General features: G+C 39.4%; 2 protein-coding genes across 3 annotated transcripts; one reads left to right on the top strand and one right to left on the bottom strand.

Moving 5' to 3' along the window:
- Window positions 1-741: 741 nt before the first annotated feature.
- snf8 (SNF8 subunit of ESCRT-II) lies at window positions 742-5,058 on the top strand. 2 transcript variants are annotated; one of them, XM_051667515.1, is made up of 9 exons: window positions 742-967; window positions 1,033-1,091; window positions 1,183-1,233; window positions 1,362-1,500; window positions 1,713-1,817; window positions 3,977-4,049; window positions 4,144-4,285; window positions 4,363-4,437; window positions 4,525-5,058. In XM_051667515.1, the coding sequence occupies exons 2-9, from the start codon at window positions 1,038-1,040 to the stop codon at window positions 4,660-4,662; spliced, it is 777 nt and encodes a 258-aa protein (XP_051523475.1). In that variant the 5' UTR covers window positions 742-967; window positions 1,033-1,037; the 3' UTR covers window positions 4,663-5,058. The 2 variants fall into 2 exon arrangements, with proteins under 2 accessions (XP_051523475.1, XP_051523474.1); XM_051667514.1 differs by having other exon boundaries at window positions 742-1,091.
- Window positions 5,059-5,212: 154 nt separating this feature from the next.
- Window positions 5,213-21,585, bottom strand: LOC127423318 (calcium-binding and coiled-coil domain-containing protein 2-like). Its single transcript, XM_051667513.1, has 14 exons — window positions 21,461-21,585; window positions 20,880-21,084; window positions 17,938-18,040; window positions 10,742-10,902; window positions 10,380-10,505; window positions 10,050-10,163; window positions 8,060-8,175; window positions 7,895-7,964; window positions 7,454-7,603; window positions 7,200-7,370; window positions 7,010-7,096; window positions 6,678-6,855; window positions 6,209-6,234; window positions 5,213-6,112 (listed from the first exon to the last, which is right to left on the bottom strand). Exons 2-14 carry the CDS (start codon window positions 21,054-21,056, stop codon window positions 5,951-5,953), a joined length of 1,641 nt encoding a protein of 546 aa, XP_051523473.1. The 5' UTR covers window positions 21,057-21,084; window positions 21,461-21,585; the 3' UTR covers window positions 5,213-5,950.
- Window positions 21,586-21,710: the final 125 nt, after the last annotated feature.

Here is a 21,710-nt window from a genome sequence, read left to right as displayed (position 1 = left end):
AGATTGCTTTTGTGCTGTCTTTATTTGCTTTTTGAAGCTTCAAAGTTCTGGTCACCATTCACTTGCATTGTGAGGACCAACAAAGTTGAAATAATCTTCTAAAAATCTTCATTTGTGTTCAGCAGGGGGAAAAAGCCATACACATCTGGGATTGCCTATTGAGGGCGAGTAAATTATGAGAGAATTTTCATATTAGGGTGAAGTATCCATGGAGCTATAAATTACCTGGAGAGAGCTACCCATTAGCATCCTCATTCATCTCTATGACTGTGCTCAGCTAGCGGAGGATTCCCAGGAATCTAGCGAAATGGAGGCTGCCATCTTTGATAATGCGCGCTCAGTTCCGGGATCGGGTGTCACGTGACTGATCACTCGTCAATGGGAATAGATAGGAAAAAATATAAATCAATTTCACGCTTTTAAGAGCCCTTCAAAAACAATCCGTCACCGGATGACGATGTGCTATAACGCAATTAAATAATTTAGATTGAAATGGTTATTGGAAATGTTTTTATTTCGTCATAAAACACGGCTAATTTCTAATGGCTGTCTATGGAGAAATATGCTTTTTGCCATCGGGTGGTGTAGTTCCAGCATCTACCAGCAGGGGCTGACAGGGACCTGCTAACCAGCCAATTTCTGACGCCTTGGAACTCCCTTTAACTTGGCAGTGACTAGTTGTTGGTTGATCTCCAGTCCGATAGGTGGCGGTATGGAACATATTTACCAAAGCAGCGACAAGCTTGCACTCATTCACAGAAGAAATAAAACACTTCTGTGGGGTTGTTTCTTTCTGGACTGTTAAAAACATTGTTGATAAAGAGAGCTATTGAAACAGAATAACCGTATACATTAGTTGTATTGCAGTAGATCTAGTTACTGGTTGTGTCCGTTTTTTGTTTCGATATGTTTCAATGTAGTTCGTGAGCTGTTCAGGTGACTAGGAAGTCAACAGTTGTCAGAGAAGGTAAATAATATAATTACCATTGGTTAAAAAATATTTTAGACATTTTTGTGACAGTCCTTATTTAGGCACCATGCACAGAAGAGGAGTCGGAGCTGGAGCGATCGCCAAAAAGAAACTCGCAGAGGTATGATCACACCACCACCCTTATGCGAGGAGGTGAATTAACTAGGAAATAATTTTGCATTTTCATTAGACTTATTTGTTTTTTGTGACAGGCTAAGTATAAAGAGAGAGGTACTGTCCTTGCTGAGGATCAGATTGTACAGGTGTGTATAACCTGATTTTGTTCCAAAAGATAGGCAAGACATGGATTATTCTTGATTGTTAGCAAACTTCAGAGGTGCTCATAAATGTTGACCCCATAATAAAAAGATCATATGTGTTGTCTTTGTAGATGTCAAAACAGTTGGAAACCTTTAAGACCCATTTGGAGCAGTTTGCCAGCAAGCATAAACAAGAAATCCGTAAGAGCTCTCAGTTCAGAGTGCAGTTTCAAGAGATGTGTGCCACCATTGGAGTTGACCCACTTGCATGTAAGTATTTATAATAAAATGTTTCACTTTAAGCCTAGATGTAAGTAGATATATCATTGTTTGACTGATATTGGGGTGTACAGTAAGCTCATATCAAAGTATTGTGGACAAGTAAAAGTGCATGATTGCTTAATTGGAAACTGGTAACATATCTAGTGATATTACATTATGATCATAAGTCTAATTTTCTTTCTTTTTTTGTATGTGTGCAGCTGGAAAAGGATTTTGGTCTGAGATGCTTGGTGTTGGAGATTTCTACTATGAGCTTGGCGTGCAGATTATTGAAGTCTGTTTAGCTCTAAAACACAGAAATGGTGGTAAGTTGTGTAAATTCATAGTTTTAAAGGAATATTCCAGGTTCAATACAAGTTAAGCTCAATCAACAGCATTTATGGCATAATACTGATTATCACAAAGAATAATTTTGACTTGCCCCTCCTTTTATTGTGATAAAATCGCTTACTAACCTTTTCTGTGTAAAGTTATAGCCCATTTTACAACTTCATTGCCATGATGATGTAATGTCAACAAACCCTAAAACAACTGTAAAAATTACGATTTAAACAACTTTACAGCTCAAATAACACATGAGTTTTAGCAGAAGATTAAATGTAAGTGCTTTTATAAAATTAAAAGCTTCACATTTCTGCCTATAAACTCTCCAAAAATTGGGCCCATTCACTTCCATTGTAAGTGCCTCACTGTGACTTTGTTTTTTGCTTCTTTTCTCCTTCTTTTTTTTTTTTAAAGGAGGGATGAGTAAAAAAAAAAAATGTTTCCGTAATAATCAATATTATGCCACAAATGCTGTCGATTGAGCTTAACTTGTATTGAACCCAGAATATTCCTTTAAAGTGGTATTTCAGATATAATGTTGCTTATTATCGTTAAAATAGGCCTTAAACATGATCATGTTGAGACAGCCTTTTAACCTTTGTGCACTGTTCATTTGTGAGTCAAACTTATGATGTTCACGGGTCAAAAATGTCCAGAACGTACATTTTCCTTTTTTTTTTTCTTTTTCTTAAAGATATGTAATAGCACTCATTGTACTAAAGTAAAAACACTAAAGTTGTGCATTTTTGGGGTAGATTTTATTGTATTAAGTCCTTACTTAGCTCTAAATTACACCATTAATTTTCAATAAAACAAGCACATTTTGGGGCTGATTTATTGAGAGTTTAAAGGCAGAAATGTGAAGGTTATAATTTTATAAAAGCACTTACATTAATTATTCTGCTAAAACTTGTGTATTATTTGAGCTATAAAGTTGATTAAATCGTCATAGCAATGAAGTTGTAAAATTGTCTATAACTTTACACAGAAAAGGTTAGCAAGCAAATGTTTTTTTTTTTTTAACACTAAAAGGAGAAAAGTGTCAAAACATCACATTTTGTCATGCATTTGGGGTCTCTGATGACATCTGCTGGAATAAAAAATTGTAAATAATTACATGAAATAACAACTGTGGCCAGCAGATGATTTCAGTGCTCCATGCAATGGCTGATTTCTGTAATTTATGTACTAACAAACTTAATTTCTAGATATTATCACAAGGTATATATTGGATATATACGTATTTAGACATAAAAACTATTATTTGTCAAATTGTAGCATTTTTTCTAAATCACTTGTTTTGAAGTGTCAGATTTTGCAATGATGCTCCAATATGCTGTCAGACCTGATATAATAGAAAATACAGAGTTATTTAGTTACCTGTCATTTATTTCAAACATTAAACAAAACATTTCTAGCATAAACTTTGTCACACAGGGGTCACACTCAAACTTCGACCTGTGTTGTATGTTTGGTATACTGTATATAGAGACAGGTTTGTCTACACATATGAAAAAAAAAACTCTTAAATGGGTCAGATGATGTTGATCTTCACATCTGGTGATGTGCACATTCGTGTGATGGTTAGAGTTAGGTTTAGGGGTAGAGTTTGGAAATAGAAAATATTGTTATCCTGATAAGAAATTAATGGAAGTCAATGAGAAATTACTAATATAGTGAAACAAACCTGTATGTGTGTGGGTGTTTTCTGCATTGTGGATGTTTTATAGTCTCACCCCAATAGTCTCATTTATGTGTGGTTTGAAAATGACCCAGAACATAAGTGTTGCATTTTTTTTTTTTTTTACAACCCCTTAGACTTATCGAATCAAGTCCAGATTTTGTGTGTGTTTTCAGATAGCTAGTGGAGGAAAAGTCACCAAGTCTTGTACCACTCAGATAAAGGATACCATTTTTTTATTAAAGAAAATCAAAACGGTCCAAAAAGACCCAAACAGCACACAAGGGTTAAAGTCTCTTTAAAAACCCTTTAACCTGAACATGTTACATGTCAGCACAACAAACAAATGTCACACTTTTTTTTGTACCATATCTTAATATTCCAAAAATGTAAACCTATGTAAATTTAAATATGAACCAAAAGTGCTTTCCTTGATTTCAAATTCCTTTATTTTTACAGGCTTAATCACACTGGATGAACTTCATCACCGTGTTTTAAAAGGAAGAGGGAAGTTTGCACAAGATGTTAGCCAGTGAGTGTCGTTGATATTCTAGTCTTGTGAATTCTGCTCTTTAGCAGTTCTGTACAAATGTATTCCATCACCATCTATATTTGTTATGACTCAGAGATGACCTGGTGCGGGCCATAAAGAAGCTCAAGGCAATGGGAAATGGCTTTGGGATGATTCCAGTTGGAGGCTCTTATCTAGTCCAGTCGGTACCAGCAGAGCTGAACATGGATCACACCGTTGTCCTTCAGCTAGCAGAGGTAATTGATATGTAAGATAATCTTAATACCTTTGAAGTTTTATGATGTCAGATCTGATTATTGTCCATTTATTACAGAAAAATGGCTATGTGACAGTGAGTGAGATCAGAGACAGTCTCAAGTGGGAGAGAGAACGGGCCTGTCATGTGCTTGTAAGTTTGCAGGGAAACAATAAAACTCCATAGGAACAAATCTAAGTGGTAATTTCTTATAATAATATCTTTGTACTGTTTTTTCAGGATCACCTGCTGAAAGAGGGCTTAGCATGGCTGGACTCCCAAGCTGCGGGGGAGCCACAATACTGGCTGCCTGCTCTGTTCTCTGAGCTCATATCACAAGACGTAATGCCTGAAGAGGCCAGCCAGATGACAACTTGAGAATAAGAAGTTATTTTGTAAACACAGGGTCATGGTGAAGGGAAAGTACAGAACTAGGGTCAAAGAATGTTAGTAAATGTGCTGAATTCACATTGTGTGAGCTGGGCTTGCTTAAAGTGAAAATGGAGAATAAAAGCATCAGCTTCGTCAAATTTCTCACAACACTGTCTTAATATGTTTTTGATGTTCATTATTAATATCCAATTAACCAATGTGGAAAAAATACACTGTGTACACATAATTACAATGTAGTTTTGTTTATTTTAATGTACATCTGTATTACATCTTATATTTCTTTATTTTTATGTTTTGTTTTTTTAAATGGATATAAGAAAAACTCCTTGACATGAATTGAAGGGCCCATCAATCCATTAATAAATGTACTTAAAATAGTGACTTAAGTTTAAGCTGTTATTATGTGATAAGGCCTAAGAATAGTCTGACTGAGGGACAGTCTGTGTTGGTGCATCAACTTCACTGCACTTTTACTTCAAAAGGTAAATACAGTTTAGCAGACATTATAAAAAAAAATATTTGACCACATGTCCCAAACTGACCAATCAGAATCATGTACTCCAGAGAGCTGTCCAATAATTAAGAAATATCACATTATCAAGAGTGCTGATGCATCAAATATCTATGGTGGCCTAGAGGTGCACAACACAACCAAAGTAGCAAAGAGAAAAAAAAAAACTGAAAACACAATGGAAATTAACCATAACACAACAACACTAAGCAACAACACAAAATTATCAGAAAATATTTTTTTACAAAATGCTGGACTTATTTGTTGTGGCTTAATTTCATTTTGCTTTTGATTTATTTCTGTTATTTTCAGCTTTTATTTGCTTTGCTAATTAGACTTTGTTGCGCACTACTAGGAAACCGTAAATGTCAGTACAACAGCATGACTATGAGTGTGATATTGCTTTTATACAACAGTTATGTAAACAAGAGGTTAAATATTGAGTAACTTTCTTTTCAGATAAAATTTCACCAGTTTGCATAGTTTTTTCTCTGCCAACGAAAATAGTTCTATAAGACGACAAAGCATCAATCTTTACGTGTCGCCAAGTAACACAGAGAGCTGTCTGGAATGCGGTGAACACAGACTAGTAAGATGATACAAAAAGTGAAAAGTCCCAATGCTGTTATTTGAAATAACAAGCACCTTTGTATCACTGCTTGTACAATTAAATAACTAGCTCTTGTATAAATGAATAGTGATAAAAGACAAGCATATACCATACTTTCCTAAAGACAGTATTTCAGATTCAGAAAAATGACTTTACTCCTCATGACTATAAACGTGGTCTTCAAACTCTTGCTGTTCCCAATCATCACAGATAAGGGTGCAGAATGGACACATTTTGTGAGACTGCTCGTGCAGTGCCAGTTCATCCTCGCTGATACCAGGAAAGCTCTCCTGACAATGTTGGCACACCCTCAACTACACATAGTGAAATGCATACAATTCAATCATTTTGAACTCTTTGTTTGAACAATCAATCTTTGAACATTGCTGACTTCACATTATAGTCATTACCTTGTTCTCAGTTCCAGCTTGATCTCCTGTAATGTAGAAATAAAATAAAGCATGAGGTTAACACATTCCTTAAAGTATATTTGAGATGTAGGACAACAATTTAGAGAAATTCTGAGAGATTTTGTCACTAATGCCAGAGACTATCCTCATTTACTAAATGGGTAATATTTCACAATAAGGTTCCATTCGTAAACATTAGTTAATGAATTAGGTATCATGAACAAACAATGAACAATATATTTTTTTACAGTGTTTATTAATCTTTATGTTAGTTAATAAAACTTAATTGTTAGCTCATAGTGCATTGACTAAAGTTAACATTTACAACTTATGATTTTACAAATGTATATGTTGAAATTAACATTAAGATTAATAAATGCAGTAAAAGTGTTGTTCATTGTTAGTTCATGTAAACAAATGGAACCTTATTGTAAAGTGTTACCACTAAATGTAATTTTATTATACCAACCAGTCAAGTCATCAGTGCTCTCAAAGTAGTGAGAGTCAGGCGGGTAAGTTTGTTCCTGGGTGTTGGCCGATGCAGGTGGGCTTTGAGGGTTCGGTATATGCTCGGACTTGGCGGCAACAGAAGCGACCTGGTAGTCAAACAATGCCTTGCGTAGTTTATCTTCTTCTGCTTGCAGTTCCTGGGATAAAAGATTAAATCAACATTGAATAAAAATATTTCAAGCTAAAGGTGGGCATGATTCAGTGAACTCAATCAGTTTTGGCACCAATTTACTGACAGAGAAGTGAAAGAATCAGGAGATGTTTAATCTGTGGCACTACAAAACAGATCACCTCATTCTTTTTTATGAGCTTCTCTCTGTCTAATCTTGATGTCTCAGCCATTTCATACATTTTGTCCTGTGCCTGATGAAGCTGTGCCTGTAATGACAGAAATGTAGCAACAACAATAAGGACTGACATATTATTTACTCTGGTTTCTCAGACACATTTTGATAAACAGGTAAAGTACTGGAAAAAAGACCTGGATTTTCTCGCCCTCAGCTACATTCACAACCATCTCTGCCAGCTTCTTCTTTGCTTCCTTCAATTCCTGCTCAGCCTCTTCTGCACATTTGTTGGCTTCTTTGCAATTCTGCATCTCTCTACGTAGTAGCCCTCTGGCTTCTGTCAGCTGAGTGAGCATGTCCTGAATCTGTACCGAGTAACAAAGAGATTACAATCCAAAACATGTGTAACATTTGTAACAATGACTGTAAATGCTTTAGATTTCCTCACTTTTTTATCGTTTTCTTCTTGCTCTGATATGGACGCTTGTAATGCTTTGTTTTCATCATTCAGATTTTCTAGGGTCTTTTTTGCTATAATGAGCTCCTGGATTTCTGCATGCAATTTTTCATTGTCTTTCCTGCTGCTTTGCATATCCACCTAGTAAAATAAGTGCCATATTTACATTTGATGTCAGATGCTTTTATCCAACAGTGCATTCAAGGTATACATTTGATCAGTTTATATGTTCCCTGAGAATTAAAGCCATGACTGTGGTGTTGTCCGCACCACTCTCTACCCGCTGAGCTACACGAACAATGTACAAAAAATTTGAAAAACCTACACGTTTTTCCCAATAAATAAATGCAATTCTGCATGTGCACGGGGCATTGTTAAGATACTATTTACTAACTGACATGCACCAAAAAGTAAGAACACTTAAATGCTAACCTGTAGCAACTGAAAACGATCCTGTAGTTTGTTGTAATTTTGCTCTGTCCCTTTCAGCACGGTATATAGCCTGGAAAAAAAGAAACAGGTGAACATCCCCACATAATCTTTGAGCACATAAAATATATGTTGGCGCAGAGAGGTCCATGATGAGGAGAAACTCACTTAAGGGCTTCTGCTTCCTGGAGTTCAACCTTTTGCTGTAACTCAGCCTTTTCCTGCTTCAGCATGATTATCTTTTGAACAGCTTTCTCATACTTTTCATGAAAAGGGGTCAGTGACTGAATATAAAAAGCATTGGGAGAGAAGGTTTCCGTTAAAGGGATAGTTTACTCAAAAATGAAAATTTACTCATCAAATTTCATCTAATCATTTACTCACACTCACACCATCCCAAATGTTTATGACTTTCTTTGTTCTGCTAAACACAAACAAAGGTTTTAGAAAAATATTTTAAAGCTGAGCTCTGTAGGTCCATACAGTGCAAGTGAATTTCAAAGGTCCAAAAAGACAGCATAAAAGTAATCCATAAAGGGGGTTGCACACTGGACATGTCTGGTGGATGACATGGCGCATTTAAAAATTTGAAACAATAGTTTTCTATGAATGTAGCACACTGCCGCCGCCACTCTGGTGTCTGTCAGCGGTGCCCTCCTACGACTCAAATTTCTGCCATGCCACGGAGCACAACTTGCATATTTTCCATTAAATTTTCTCAAATAATTATCAATGGACATAAATTATTTACTCTAGCCTTGTTCATTCTTGAAGAAGGGAAAAACCTTGGTAACTTTTGTGTGTACTCTCTGCCACCTGAACCGCATCGACGTGCCCTGTGTTTGATACCTGTGCCGTGTCCTAGCGGCGCAGCGATTCTCGTCCAGTGTGCGACCGCCTTAAGACTCCAGTGTTTAAATCCATATCTTAAGAAGCGATATGATAGGTGTGGGTGAGAAACAGATCAATATTTAAGTCCTTTCACTTTAAATCTCCACTTTCACTATCACATTCTTCTACTTTTGTTTTTGGTCATTCATATTCTTTGTGCTTATCACCACCTACTGGGCAGGGAGGAGTATTTATAGTAATAAAAGACTTAAATATTGATCTGTTTCTCACCCACACCTATCACATCGCTTCTGAAGACATAGACCCCTTTTCCACCTGGTACTAAGATGCATCTCTGGTGATCTGATCACATGTGGTCAGGTGAGGCACATCGCTGTTTACACCTGGTCACTTAAATGCGTCTCCTGTGACCACTTGTGTTCGGATTTGGAGGGGAGAGACTCTGTTTCATGACGACATACATCACAATGTCAGTGTATTACTGCATACAGTGCACGCCACGCTGTTTCTCCCAGATGCTGATGAAATTTAATCCAAGCACAAACGCAACATGTCAAGCAGAATTATTTGTTATTTTAGTTTATTACCTGTATTAAAGGAGCTTCAGGTGTTCGTACTTTTCATCTTTGTTGATATCAGACACACTAAAGAAAATCTGTGAAGCTCTTATAATTTGTTTTTGTATCCGCTTTCTAAATTTTTCGAATTAGACGGTTATTTCCTTTTAAAGACATTCATAAATGGCTAATTTTAAACTCTTGTTTTAAAATTGACAGGTTGATTGACAGGTGAGGGACATTGCTTCTCTGCTGCCGGGACGCATACAGGATGGATTAGCATTTACACCTCAAATGTGATGTGGACACTTGCATTTTTGACCACATTCTTATGTGGTTTTTGTGATCTGATCACAAAAATGTTAGACCTAGGGCTGAGCACATGTGATCGGATCACCTGAAATGCATCTTAATACCAGGTGGAAATGGGGTCATAGATTTAACCACTGGAGTCGTATGGATTCATTTTATGCTGCCTTTAATGTTCTTTTTGGACCTTCATTCGCTTGCATTGCATGGACAGTGCTGAGATATTCTTCTAAAAATCTTTGTTTGTGTTCAGAAAAAGAAAGTCAGTCATACACATCTGGGATGGCACGAGGGTGAGTAAATGATGAGAATTTGCATTTTTGGATGAACTATCCCTTTAAAGTCATATACATATATTGTACAATTCTTAATTCGACAGATACAATTATTGATAAAATATTTAGATGTCAGAGTTTCCACTATTCAAAGCAATTTCTTACTGGTATATTTGACAAAGGCTGCTCTTTGGTGACCTCTTCAGTGGCATTATAATTCTGTACACCTTGCAGTGGTGTATCCAGTTTATCTTTTGGCTTCAAATCATCCAGGCAGTTCTGCAATTTATGGAACAGCACAAAGGCACATGATGCCATGTTTAGAACCAGAATCACTGTATATTCACCACTAAAGAGTTATACTGAATGGAATTTGCCTTGACAGTCATCACAGTATAGCACAACAATGGCAGGTAGACCAATTAGTAGTACAACATTTCTCAGACAGACACATATAAACATAGTTTGTGTATAAAGAGAGAGAGGCTGACTAACCCTGAGAAAGCAGATCTCATGCAGTCTTTCGGCCAGCTCATTTCTCAGGATCTCATTTGTCTCTTTTAAGGAATAGATCTCTTTCACAAAGTTCTCCTTTTCCTTTTCCATCTTTTCTGCCTGCTCCTACACACAAGAATGTTCATTATAATGTTAAGTGGCTTGTATTAGATTCTACTTTACAGACATTGATATGCAAATTGACGTTCAACATCTGAAATGGCAGTTTCTTCGTGATAAAGCAACAACAAAATACATTTACTGATAAACACATAGTTTTTGATTGTGCACTAAGAACACCACCTTAGCTGAAAGTAAATCTAAAAAAATAGAAACTGTGCAGAATAATGTCCAAATTGTACCTGTGTTGTTATAACTAAAATGTCCTTCTCCAAACTGCAATCAAGGCTGGTTTCTGCTGGGTTTTGAAAGCAGAATGGGGTGCTGGCTCCTTTGACATGACCGCTGCTATCCACATAGCAGAACTGGTAAAACTCCCCATTATCCTTGGGTAGGTAACTCTCTGAGACAAAAGTCATACTGTGTATTTAGTAGGGGTAAAAGTATTTTGTCACCTGTTTGTTTCCTCTGTCACTCAAGGGCATGGGAAATATTTAAATGCTTTCATATGAAAAAACTGCCTTGCTTTGCCCAGGTACTCCTTTGCCCTCTGGCTCCACATGCATTTTTAATTGCCAAGAAAGAGCTCATCTTGGCAGCAAACCAAATTCTTGTTGAGACACTTGAGGTCTCATGATTTAGGATTCATGAGTAACGTGATAAGTAGAAGTGGACCACCAAGTTAGTGGTTCTGCCTTCACGAAATAACAGCACAACATCACATGCATGCTGTTTGATGCAATCACAGTAACCACCATAAACATTGCAGGGGACACACGTATAGTGTGTATATATTATATATGTTATATATATATTATTTTCATCACCCAATATACAGATTTGGGGTCTAACAATATGGGTTTCTCAGTGACCAATTCTTACTTTGGTCAATTCTACTGTTGTTCTCCCAAAATATTGGATATGACTGTTTGCAGCAGCATCGAAAGTGGGGCTAAGCCTTGCCAGAGTTGGCACTGTTGTGCAAATTGCATGGCACTGTCTCAATTTTTTCTCAACTTTTATTTTAAGAAATAATATATTTTTGTAACTTAAACGTGTTTTATGTCCATTATAAAAGAAAAAAATTATATATTCTTTTGATTAAATTCTATTATTATTAAGGTATGTTGCATAAAAGCCATTTAATCGTTTTCATTTGCTATGGGTGGGGCTAGCCCTTCATCCTCAATGTTAATCAACAGAGATCTGAAGAACGTCATGTGCATGTGCAACAAGCGTTCAAAGATGGCATGAGGGGCTAGTTTGCCTTTTCCCCAGAGCCAATCAAAAGCTTTGATCATATTTATGTCAAGCTGTTGACATGAGCCTCGGAAGTTACCGGGTGCATTGGTTTGTATTAGATTACAATGACTGCCAAATTTTGGGAGTCGGTCATTTTGATTAGTTTTGTTATGATGTTCATTCGAGTTAGTCAGATAAAATGCACACCCTTTGACGATCTGCCTATTTGTGATTTACTTTCACAGTTTACTTTAGCTTTTTGACGTGAATGTGCACATCTTAGTTGTGTTTAGGCTGAGATTAAATTAAGAGGGATGTTTGTGTGGAATCAAGTTCAGAAGTTGTTAGAAAAAAAGTCTTTAAAATTTCTGTCATAGTCTATTATTATCAGTCATACTTGTTTTTATTTTATAAGTACTAGGGCATTGAGGGATGTAGCATCCATTATAGTAGCACATACATGACAGTAGATAGACTTTTATGATAGATTTTTCGACTCCCCTTGTTTGAGTCTGGTGAAACCAATGAGTTCCAGTGTGAAACTTCTACCCGATTAACAGTTGCGATAAAACATCCCGGTTACGTATGTAACCAAGATGTTCCCTTATGACTCAGTACACTTGATATGCATTCTTAAATGGAGGGGCATAGGTATATGTTTGGCAAAGAAATAGCAAGCGCTCTAAACAGAGGGGACTTCTGAAGGGAGAGACGTTACGTCTAGGTTGTAAAACCTTGCAAATGTGTTTTGAGAAGACCGTCCTGCTACAAAACATATGTCTCGTCCAGACACACCATTTGTCCATGCCCATGAGGAGGCCATGCCTCTAGTTGAGTGTGCTTTAACACCAATTGGGCAAATCTTAACCTGCGACTCGTAAGCCAGGGCAATCGCATCAACAATCCAGTGAGAAAGTCTTTGCTTGGAGATGGACATTCCTTTTGTGCGTTCTCCATAGCACCCAAAGAGCTGATCAGTAAATCTGAACTAGTGGGTGCTCTCAACGTATGCATGTAGCGCCCACACAGGGCACAACAAATGCAAGGTTTGTTCCTCATTCGAATTAAATGGAGGAGGGAAGAAGGCTTGAAGGTGAACCACCTGCGATCTGAAGGGTGTGGTTAGGACTTTAGGTACATAGTCTTTTCTGGATTTGACAGTGGCTTATGAAAGACTGGGACCAAACTCCAGACATAAATTGTCAATTGATAGTGCATGTAAGTCACCGACCCATTTTACTGAGGCCAGAGCCAGCAGTAATGTGGTCTTAATAGAGAGCATGCATAAATCAACAAAATCCAAAGGCTCGAAGGGGGGCCCTGCGAGCGCTTTTAGGACCAAAGTTAGGTCCCAAATCGGGACTGTAGCCGGTCGAGGTGGATTTAATCGTCTTGCTCCTCTAAGGAACTTTATGATTAAATCATGTTTGCCTATAGTGGTGCCGGCTTCGTGATACAAAGATATTGTCGCCACATAAACTTTGAGTGTTGACGAAGTGAGTCCTGCATCTAATCGCTCTTGAAGAAACATGAGAATGTCATGTATGGGGCAGTTTACTGGGTCTTTGCCATGTGAAAGACACCAATCAGTGAACATGTTCCATTTTAGCACATAGAGGCATCTCGTGGATGGCGCTCTGGCCTGTAAAATGGTGTTCATGACTGAATGCATCTGGCTCATTTAGCATGCTCCGTTCAGAGGCCACACATGCAGGTTCCACAGCTTGGGCTGGGGATGCCAGATTGTGCCTTGCACCTGAGAAAGAAGATCTTCTCAGCGGTATTTCCCATGGCGAGCCTTACAACATCTCTATCATTTCCGGAAACCATGGCTGATTGGGCCATTTTGGCGCAACCAATAGAATCGTTTCCTTGTCCTCTCGGACTTTGCATATGACAGAGTGAAGGAGGCACACAGGGGGAAACCCATATTTGCGTTTCGGCAGCCATTTGTAGGCCATTACCTCCACTACCAGCGGGGCTTGGGACTTCAAGTACCAGAGGGAACAGTGGGCGTTCTCCACTGAGGCAAAAAGATAGATTTCCGCTTTGCCAAATATTTCCCAAATCCTCAGGACAGTCTGAGGATTAAGACTCACGCCGCCATAAACCCCAATGCTTTTATAAACAGCCTCAGTGGAAGTGTTCTCCCCAGTTTCAACTGAGACAGACACTATAGAATGGCCTAAGCATGCTCGTGAGGTGCGTGTGCCCACTCACGGAGTCGAAGCGGACTCCCAAAAAAGAGATCTGTTGGCTGAGGGAGAGCGTGCTCTTCGCCCAGTTGACATTGAGGCCCAAGCTGTTTAGATGCTGAAGCAGTAAGTCTCTGTGCTGGCATAACTGATTGGGCCAGTAACAACGCTGCTGCGTTGTGAGCTCCGACACAACATTGTAGTGTTTTGTTTGTTTTGTTTACAATTCTTATGTTTTTTGTCTTGGATGCTGTCTGCCTTATTGTCTACGACAGACAAACACTTTTGGACATTAGTTCTGCAATTACACACCGTAACCGGACTTCAAATTCCTCAATGCCAACCCGCTGTTTACAAACACGCCAGCAGAGCCCTTTGTCTGGGCAGCCTGGCCGCGAAAACGCAAAAGGAAAAGGGGAAACACAGCCGGCGTCCTCATCAGAGTAAGACGTCGTGCAAATTGACCCCCGCTACCCAGTATTCTACTGGCAAATGTTCAGTCTCTGGACAACAAGCTCTGTGAGCTGAGAGCGCAGATCTCTTTCCAATGAGAGACGAGGGACTGCTGCATTATCTGCCTTACGGAAACTTGGATGTCTGCGGAGATTCCAGACTCAGCCATTGAACCCGCGGGGTTCTCCATGCACCGAGCGGCCAGAGCGAAAGACCTCTCAGGTAAAAGCAGAGGTGGTGGTGTATGTTTTACACAAATCCTAGTGTGATCAGAGGAATGTACATTCTATCAAGTCTTTCTGCTCTCCTGATCTGGAATTTCTCATGCTTCTGTGTCGACCATTCTGGCTACCGAGGGAATTCACAGCGGTCATTATCACTTCTGTGTACATCCCGCCACAAGCCGACACAGACCGGGCACTCAAGGAACTGTATGGGATTATAAGCAAGCAGGAAACCGCGCACCCTGAGGCCGCGTTCAATATGACCGGGGACTTTAATAAAGCCAGTTTCAAATCAGTCGCACCAAAATACCAACAACACGTTAGTTTTAACACACGAGGGGACCGGGTTTTGGATCATTGCTACTCTCCCTTCCGGGATGGCTACAAATCCCTCCCCCGCCCACCATTTGGCAAATCAGACCACTCTTCCATTCTGCTTCTGCCTGCTTACAGGCAGAAACTGAAACAGGAAGCATCCACCCTCAGAACGATCCAGTGCTGGTCGGACCAATCAGACTCTACACTACAAGACTGTTTTGATCACCGGAGATGTTCCGGTCCGCCTCTGATGACAACGTCGAGCTTTACGCTGATAGCGTAAAGTGTTTCATCAGAAAGTGCGTAGAGGACGTCATTCCGACCAGAACCAGAAACCTTGGATTAATAGCGATGTTCGCGCGGCACTTGATGCGCGGACCTCCGCTTTTAATTTCGGGAACGCGGAGGAGCATAAACAAGCCAGTTATGTCCTGAAAAACTATCAGAACAGCAAAACGTCAGTACAGGAACAAGATTGAAGGACAGTTCAACACCACCAACTCTAGAAGCATGTGGCAGGGAATTAACATCATCACGGACTTTAAAGGGAATAAAAACTCCGCCGTGAACACCGCTGCCTCTCCCCCGGATGAGCTAAATAATTTTTATGCTCATTTCAAGGGAAATAACACCGCCCTCATGGAGAGAGCTCTTGCGGCCAAAGCTACAGAGGTTAGTTCACTCTCCGTCTCTGTAGCGGATGTAACCAGATCCTTCCGACAGGTGAATATCCGCAAAGCCGTGGGTCCAGACGGCATTCCGGGCCGTGTCATCAGAGCGTGCGCGAACCAACTGGCTGGTGATTTTATGGACATTTTCAACCTTTCCCTCTCTTTGTCTGTAGTCCCCACATGCTTTAAAATGTCCACCATTGTGCCTGTTCCAAAGCAATCCAAAATCACTTGCTTAAATGACTGGCGTCCTGTTGCTCTGACCCCCATCATCAGCAAATGCTTTGAGAGACTAATCAGAGATTACATCTGCTCTGTGCTGCCTCCATCACTAGACCCATTGCAGTTTGCTTACCGCAACAACCGCTCCACTGATGATGACATTGCATCTACAATACACACTGCTCTCTCCCACCAAGAAAAAAGAACACTTATGTGAGAATGTTGTTTGTAGACTACAGCTCAGCATTCAACACCATAGTGCCCTCCAAGCTTGATGAGAAACTCTGGGCTCTGGGCTTAAACACTGTGCAGCTGGATCCTGGACTTCCTCTCAAGCAGATGCCAGGTGGTTAGAATGGGCAGCAACATCTCATTACTGAACCTCAACACTGGAGCCCTGCAGGGCTGTGTTCTCAGCCCACTCCTGTATTCCCTGTACACACATGACTGTGTGGCAACACAAAGCTCCAATGCCATCATCAAGTTTACTGATGATACGACGGTGGTAGGTCTGATCACTGACAATGATGAAACAGCCTACAGAGAGGTGGTGCACACTCTGACACACTGGTATTAGGAGCACAACCTCTCCCTCAACGTCAGTAAGACAAATGAGCTTGTGGTGGACTACAGGAGAAGAGATAGAGAACAGTCCCATCACCATCAATGGAGCACCAGTGGAGAGAGTCAGCAGCTTCAAGTTCCTGGGTGCCCACATCACTGAGGAACTCACATGGTCCATCCACACTGAAGCCGTTGTGAAGAAGGCTCATCAGCGCCTCTTCTTCCCGAGACGGCTGAGGAAGTTTGGAATGAACCGCCACATCCTCACACGGTTCTACACCTGCACTGTAGAGAGCATCCTGACTGGCTGCATCTCCGCCTGGTACGGCAATAGCACCGCCCACAACCGCAAAGCACTGCAAAGGGTGGTGCGAACTGCCAGACACATCATCGGAGGTGAGCTTCCCTCCCTCCAGGACATATATACCAGGCGGTGTGTGAAAAAAGCTCGGAGGATCATCAGAGACTCCAGCCACCCAGGCCATGTGCTGTACTCACTGCTACCATCAGGCAGGCGGTATCGCAGCATCAGGACCCGCACCAGCCGACTTCATGATAGCTTCTTCCCCCAAGCAATCAGAATTTTGAACTCTTGATCTCCCACGATCAGAATACATCAGCACTGCACTTTATTACTCTTATATCTCACACCGGACTGTCATAAATTATATTATTATTATATTACATTCTCTCTTAACAACACACTGGCAACTTACTATCAACTGACAGTCTGAATGTCAATACAGTGCAATACAACCTACTGTACATTTTATATATACTATATATACTTTTTTTTTTATTGTATAATGTGTATTCTATATTGTGTGAATTGTATACTGTACATTGTATGTTATTATTTGTATACTGTGTTATGTGTAATTAGGTGTGTATTAGATTTTAAATTGTGTTGTGTAAATCTGATGTTTATTGTAAATTGGTATTATGTCACAACTACTATGTTGCTCGGAACTGCACCCAAGAATTTCACACACTATTGCACTTGTGTATATGGTTGTGTGACAATAAAAGTGATTTGATTTTGATTTGAAATCAAATACCCTCTACTCAAAATCTAAACACAAAAGAGACACACAATATCAGGTGTAAATGATGATGGTGTCAGTTAATACGCATCTAATACGCATATTAATACCAGGGAACAAACAGAGCACATGCACAGCGGAAATGTGAGGGACAAAGAGTCAAAACTGATGCACTAGGTTAAAATGTTATTCTTGTTTCTTTTTTATCTGTCAAAATGACAGAGAGAATTTGGAATTATTCATCAATGTTTCAAAGATCGGTCAAAAAATTGATTAAGTGATTGTTTGTGTCCCACACTAAATAATGATCCTGAGATGCCACTGACTGTTTTTCACATCCATTAGTGTCTCACAATTAGTAAAGCTGTCTAAAAACACTATTATGACACCCCCATTTCAGGTTGCAAACTACTAAAGAGCTAAATCGTGGAGATGAATCAGGTGTGTAAGATACAGTAAATGAGACATTCACAATGTGCAGTGTTGTGGGGGTCAGTGGTTCCTACCTCTGAAAACCACTTGTTGCAAGACTGGTTCAATTCCGACATGGTCCAGGCAAGGTTCCACCCATACATAGTTGAAATACATCTGTGTTGAACTCCAACCAACCTGAGTATGCCCCATTCCACATAAGATTGATGTAGAAGAGAAAGTGACATGGTCTTCTTTAAAGGGATAGTTCACCCATAAATTAAAATTCTCATCATTTACCCACCCTCATGCCATCCCAAATGTGAATGACTTTATTTCCTCTGCAGAATACAAATGAAGATTTTAGAAGAATATTTTAGCTCTGTAGGTTCAAGTGAATGGTGGCCAAAACGTTAATCTTTTTTTAAACATTTATTTCTCCCCTTTTCTCCCCAATTTGGAATGCCCAATACCCAATGCGCTCTAAGTCCTCGTGGTGGTGTAGTGACTCGCCTCAATCCGGGTGGCGGAGGACGAATCTCAGTTGCCTCTGCATCTGAGAAAGTCAATCCGTGCATCTTATCACCTGGCTTGTTGAGCGTGTTACCGCGGAGATGTAGCGCGTGTGGAGGCCCACGCTATTCTCCACGGCATCCATGCACAACTCACCATGAACCCCACCGAGAGCGAGAACCACACATTATAGCGACCACGAGGAGGTTACCCCATGTGACTCTACCCTCCCTAGCAACCGGGCCAATTTGGTTGCTTAGGAGACCTGGCTGGAGTCACTCAGCACGCCCTGGATTTGAACTCGCGACTCCAGAGGTGGTAGTCAGTGTCAATACTCGCTGAGCAACCCAGGCCCCCCAAAATATTTAATCTTTTTTTTGTTTTTTTTTACCCAATTTGGAATGCCCAATTCCCAGTGCGCTTTTAAGTCCTCGTGGTGGAGAAGTGATTCGCCTCAATCCGGGTGGCAGAGGATGAATCCCAGTTGCCTCCACGTCTGAGACCATCAACCCGTGCATCTTATCACGTGGTTTGTTGAGCGCGTTGCAACGGAGACATAGCGCGTGTGGAGGCTTCACGCCATCCACCGCGGCATCTGCGCTCAACTCACCACGCACTCCACCGAGAACGAACCACATTATAGCGACCACGAGGAGGTTACCCCCTGTAACTCTACCCACCCTAGCAACCGGGCCAAATTGGTTGCTTAGGAGACCGGGCTGGAGTCACTCAGCACACCCTGGGATTCGAACTAGCGAATTCCAGTGGTGGTAGCCAGCATCTTTTACCAATGAGCTACTCAGGCCCCCCAAAACGTTTAATCTTAAAAAAAATCACATAAAGGTAGAATAAAAGTAATCCTCACGACCCCAGTGGTTTAATATATGTCTTCTGAAGCAATGACGACAGGTCTGGATGAGAAACAGATAAATATTTAAGTCCTTTTTTACTATAAATCTCCAGCTTTGACCAGCCCCGACCAGTAGGTGGCAATATGCATGAAAAATGCAAATCGCCAAAAAACAAAAGAATGTGAAAGTGGAGATTTATGGTAAAAAAAAGACTTAAATACTTATCTGTTTCTCATTCACACCTATCATATAGCTTCTGAAGATATGGATTTAACCACTGGAGTTATATGGATTACGTTTGTGCTGATTTGTGTGATTTTTGGACCTTCAAAGGACCTACAGAGCTGAGATATTCTTCTTATAATCTTCATTCAGCAGAAGAAAGAAAGTCATACACATCTGGGATGGCATGACGGTGATTAAATGGTAAGAAAATGTTCATTTTGGGGTGAACTATCCCTTTAAAAACAATATAAAATTTAACTTTACAGGGCTCCAGACTACGACTAAAATGGTCGCAAAAACAAACCCAGTGCGACAGAGTCATGAACAAATGACTCTTTTGAACCGGATCTTTTTCATGAATCACTCAAAGAACTGAGGGTTTGAACTCAGGAGCTCAGGTTAGCAGTTTGAATCAGATTCACTTTCACAGCGAATCACCTGTCAGTCAGCTCACAATTGGGAGCACAGACATTTCAAAATAACTGTCCCATGTGTATTTGAGGCTTCTTTATAATTAAAAGTCCCGTATTGTGTACCAGTTTCTTTTCCTGGTAATTATTGTTTGGTATTGGAGTAGCACAATAAACTGCATTTGGGATTTTATTCAATTTGCACTCTTGTAGTCTCTGTGTCTGTGTCCATCTGGTAACAGTAAAGAAAGACTAAGAAAGACTTATATAATTATCATTATTATTATTAATAATAATGATAATAATAATATATATATATATATATATATATATATATATATATATATATATATATATATATATATATATATATATACACACAGGTGCATCTCAATAAATTAGAATGTCGTGGAAAAGTTAATTTATTTCAGTAATTCAACTCAAATTGTGAAACTGTGAATTAAATAAATTCAATGCACACAGACTGAAGTAGTTTAAGTCTTTGGTTCTTTTAATTGTGATGATTTTGGCTCACATTTAACAAAAACCCACCAATTCACTATCTCTTAATAATAATAATGATGATAATAATATTATATATATATATATATATATATATATATATATATATATATATATATAAAGCTTTTGACACTTCATTGATGTTCAAGCAGCAACACACTACTATATGTATACTATATGTAAATATCTGTAATGTAGATTCTGAAGAGCAGTATTAAATCAAAAAATCTTATCTCTTATATTTGTATAAATCATGAAAGGGGTGTGAACATTTATGAGACAAAATTGAAAGCAAACTTATCATCTCAGCTATAAATACGGTTTATTAAACCTTTAATGAATGGGTTATCAGCTGCCAATGGCTCCTAAATCATTTATTTTAGTCTGGAGCACTGTTTCGGTCGATGTCAAATGCAAGAGATGTCAGACACATATCGGAAACTCAAACTATAATAATTAGCAACAAAAGATAATCTGATTTATGATCACTGAACTCTTGATGAGTTGGTTACTCACCTTGAAGATGCCGATCCAGTCACTCGGGTTCGGCTGCAGGCCACCGGTGAGAGTATATCGGCACGTCACTGCGGTGTTTGGAGGATAAGATGGAGGGACATCATTGAAAACTACCTGCGAGAATGATGTCGTCTCCATCACAGCAGTGATCGTCTCTTCTTCCGTTCTGTCATTCATCCCGGGGATTTATGAGCAACACAGTCACCTATAATGCAGAAAATACTATTTACTTAAATGCAAATAGTAATTCCACTTTCCGGGATAATGACATCAACTGACTCAATGCCTCTTTCACTTTCATTTATCTGAGAGCGTAGCTATCGCATTCACAATATCGGCTTAACATACGGATTTTATCTCGGTATGTAGATAAACCAGTGTAAGTAAATATATTTAAATATATGCACACATAAAAAAAACTCAGGAGTTTAATCATGTAACCATTGCTTTTCAGAAAATAAAAACTAACTTTTTACAGTTAATGTCAGCATGAACGACTGCGTAAACAAAACTCTGACGTGTTTGCTCATGTAATTTGCTACTATTTTCACAATAAACAACTTCCATAAATAAAATGTTACCCGAAACTTCCTTCTGTCGCAACCCAGACCGTGTTGAACGGGCACTCGAGTACACTGCTGTTGCTATAAATAGGAGCGGAACACAAACACGATGGGATGTGTAGTTGTCTATGCGCGAGCCAAAGGCCACCTAGCAGTATTGGTTTCAGACAACTGGATTTCCCCGTGGATTATGTCATCAACCGAACACATTTAAAACCACATAACAATAATTAAAAAATAAAGAGAAACAATATATGAAATAAGACAA

The sequence above is a fragment of the Myxocyprinus asiaticus genome, chromosome 32 (genome assembly GCF_019703515.2).
Source record: "Myxocyprinus asiaticus isolate MX2 ecotype Aquarium Trade chromosome 32, UBuf_Myxa_2, whole genome shotgun sequence".
In the NCBI taxonomy this organism is placed as follows: Eukaryota; Metazoa; Chordata; class Actinopteri; order Cypriniformes; family Catostomidae; genus Myxocyprinus; species Myxocyprinus asiaticus.
This window is presented reverse-complemented; position numbering and strand designations above follow the sequence as displayed.

Bases quoted from the DNA above. Each gene is read 5' to 3' on its own strand.
- snf8 (XM_051667515.1), top strand. From the start codon at position 1,038: ATGCACAGAAGAGGAGTCGGAGCTGGAGCGATCGCCAAAAAGAAACTC. The intron at 1,501-1,712 runs GTAAGTATTTAT...GTATGTGTGCAG, and splicing joins TGGAGTTGACCCACTTGCAT to CTGGAAAAGGATTTTGGTCT. The intron at 4,438-4,524 runs GTAAGTTTGCAG...CTGTTTTTTCAG, and splicing joins AACGGGCCTGTCATGTGCTT to GATCACCTGCTGAAAGAGGG.
- LOC127423318 (XM_051667513.1), bottom strand. From the start codon at position 21,056: ATGAATGACAGAACGGAAGAAGAGACGATCACTGCTGTGATGGAGACG. The intron at 10,903-17,937 runs GTAGGAACCACT...CTTTTGTCTCAG, and splicing joins GCAACAAGTGGTTTTCAGAG to AGAGTTACCTACCCAAGGAT. The intron at 7,604-7,894 runs GTTAGCATTTAA...TTATTTTACTAG, and splicing joins ATCGTTTTCAGTTGCTACAG to GTGGATATGCAAAGCAGCAG.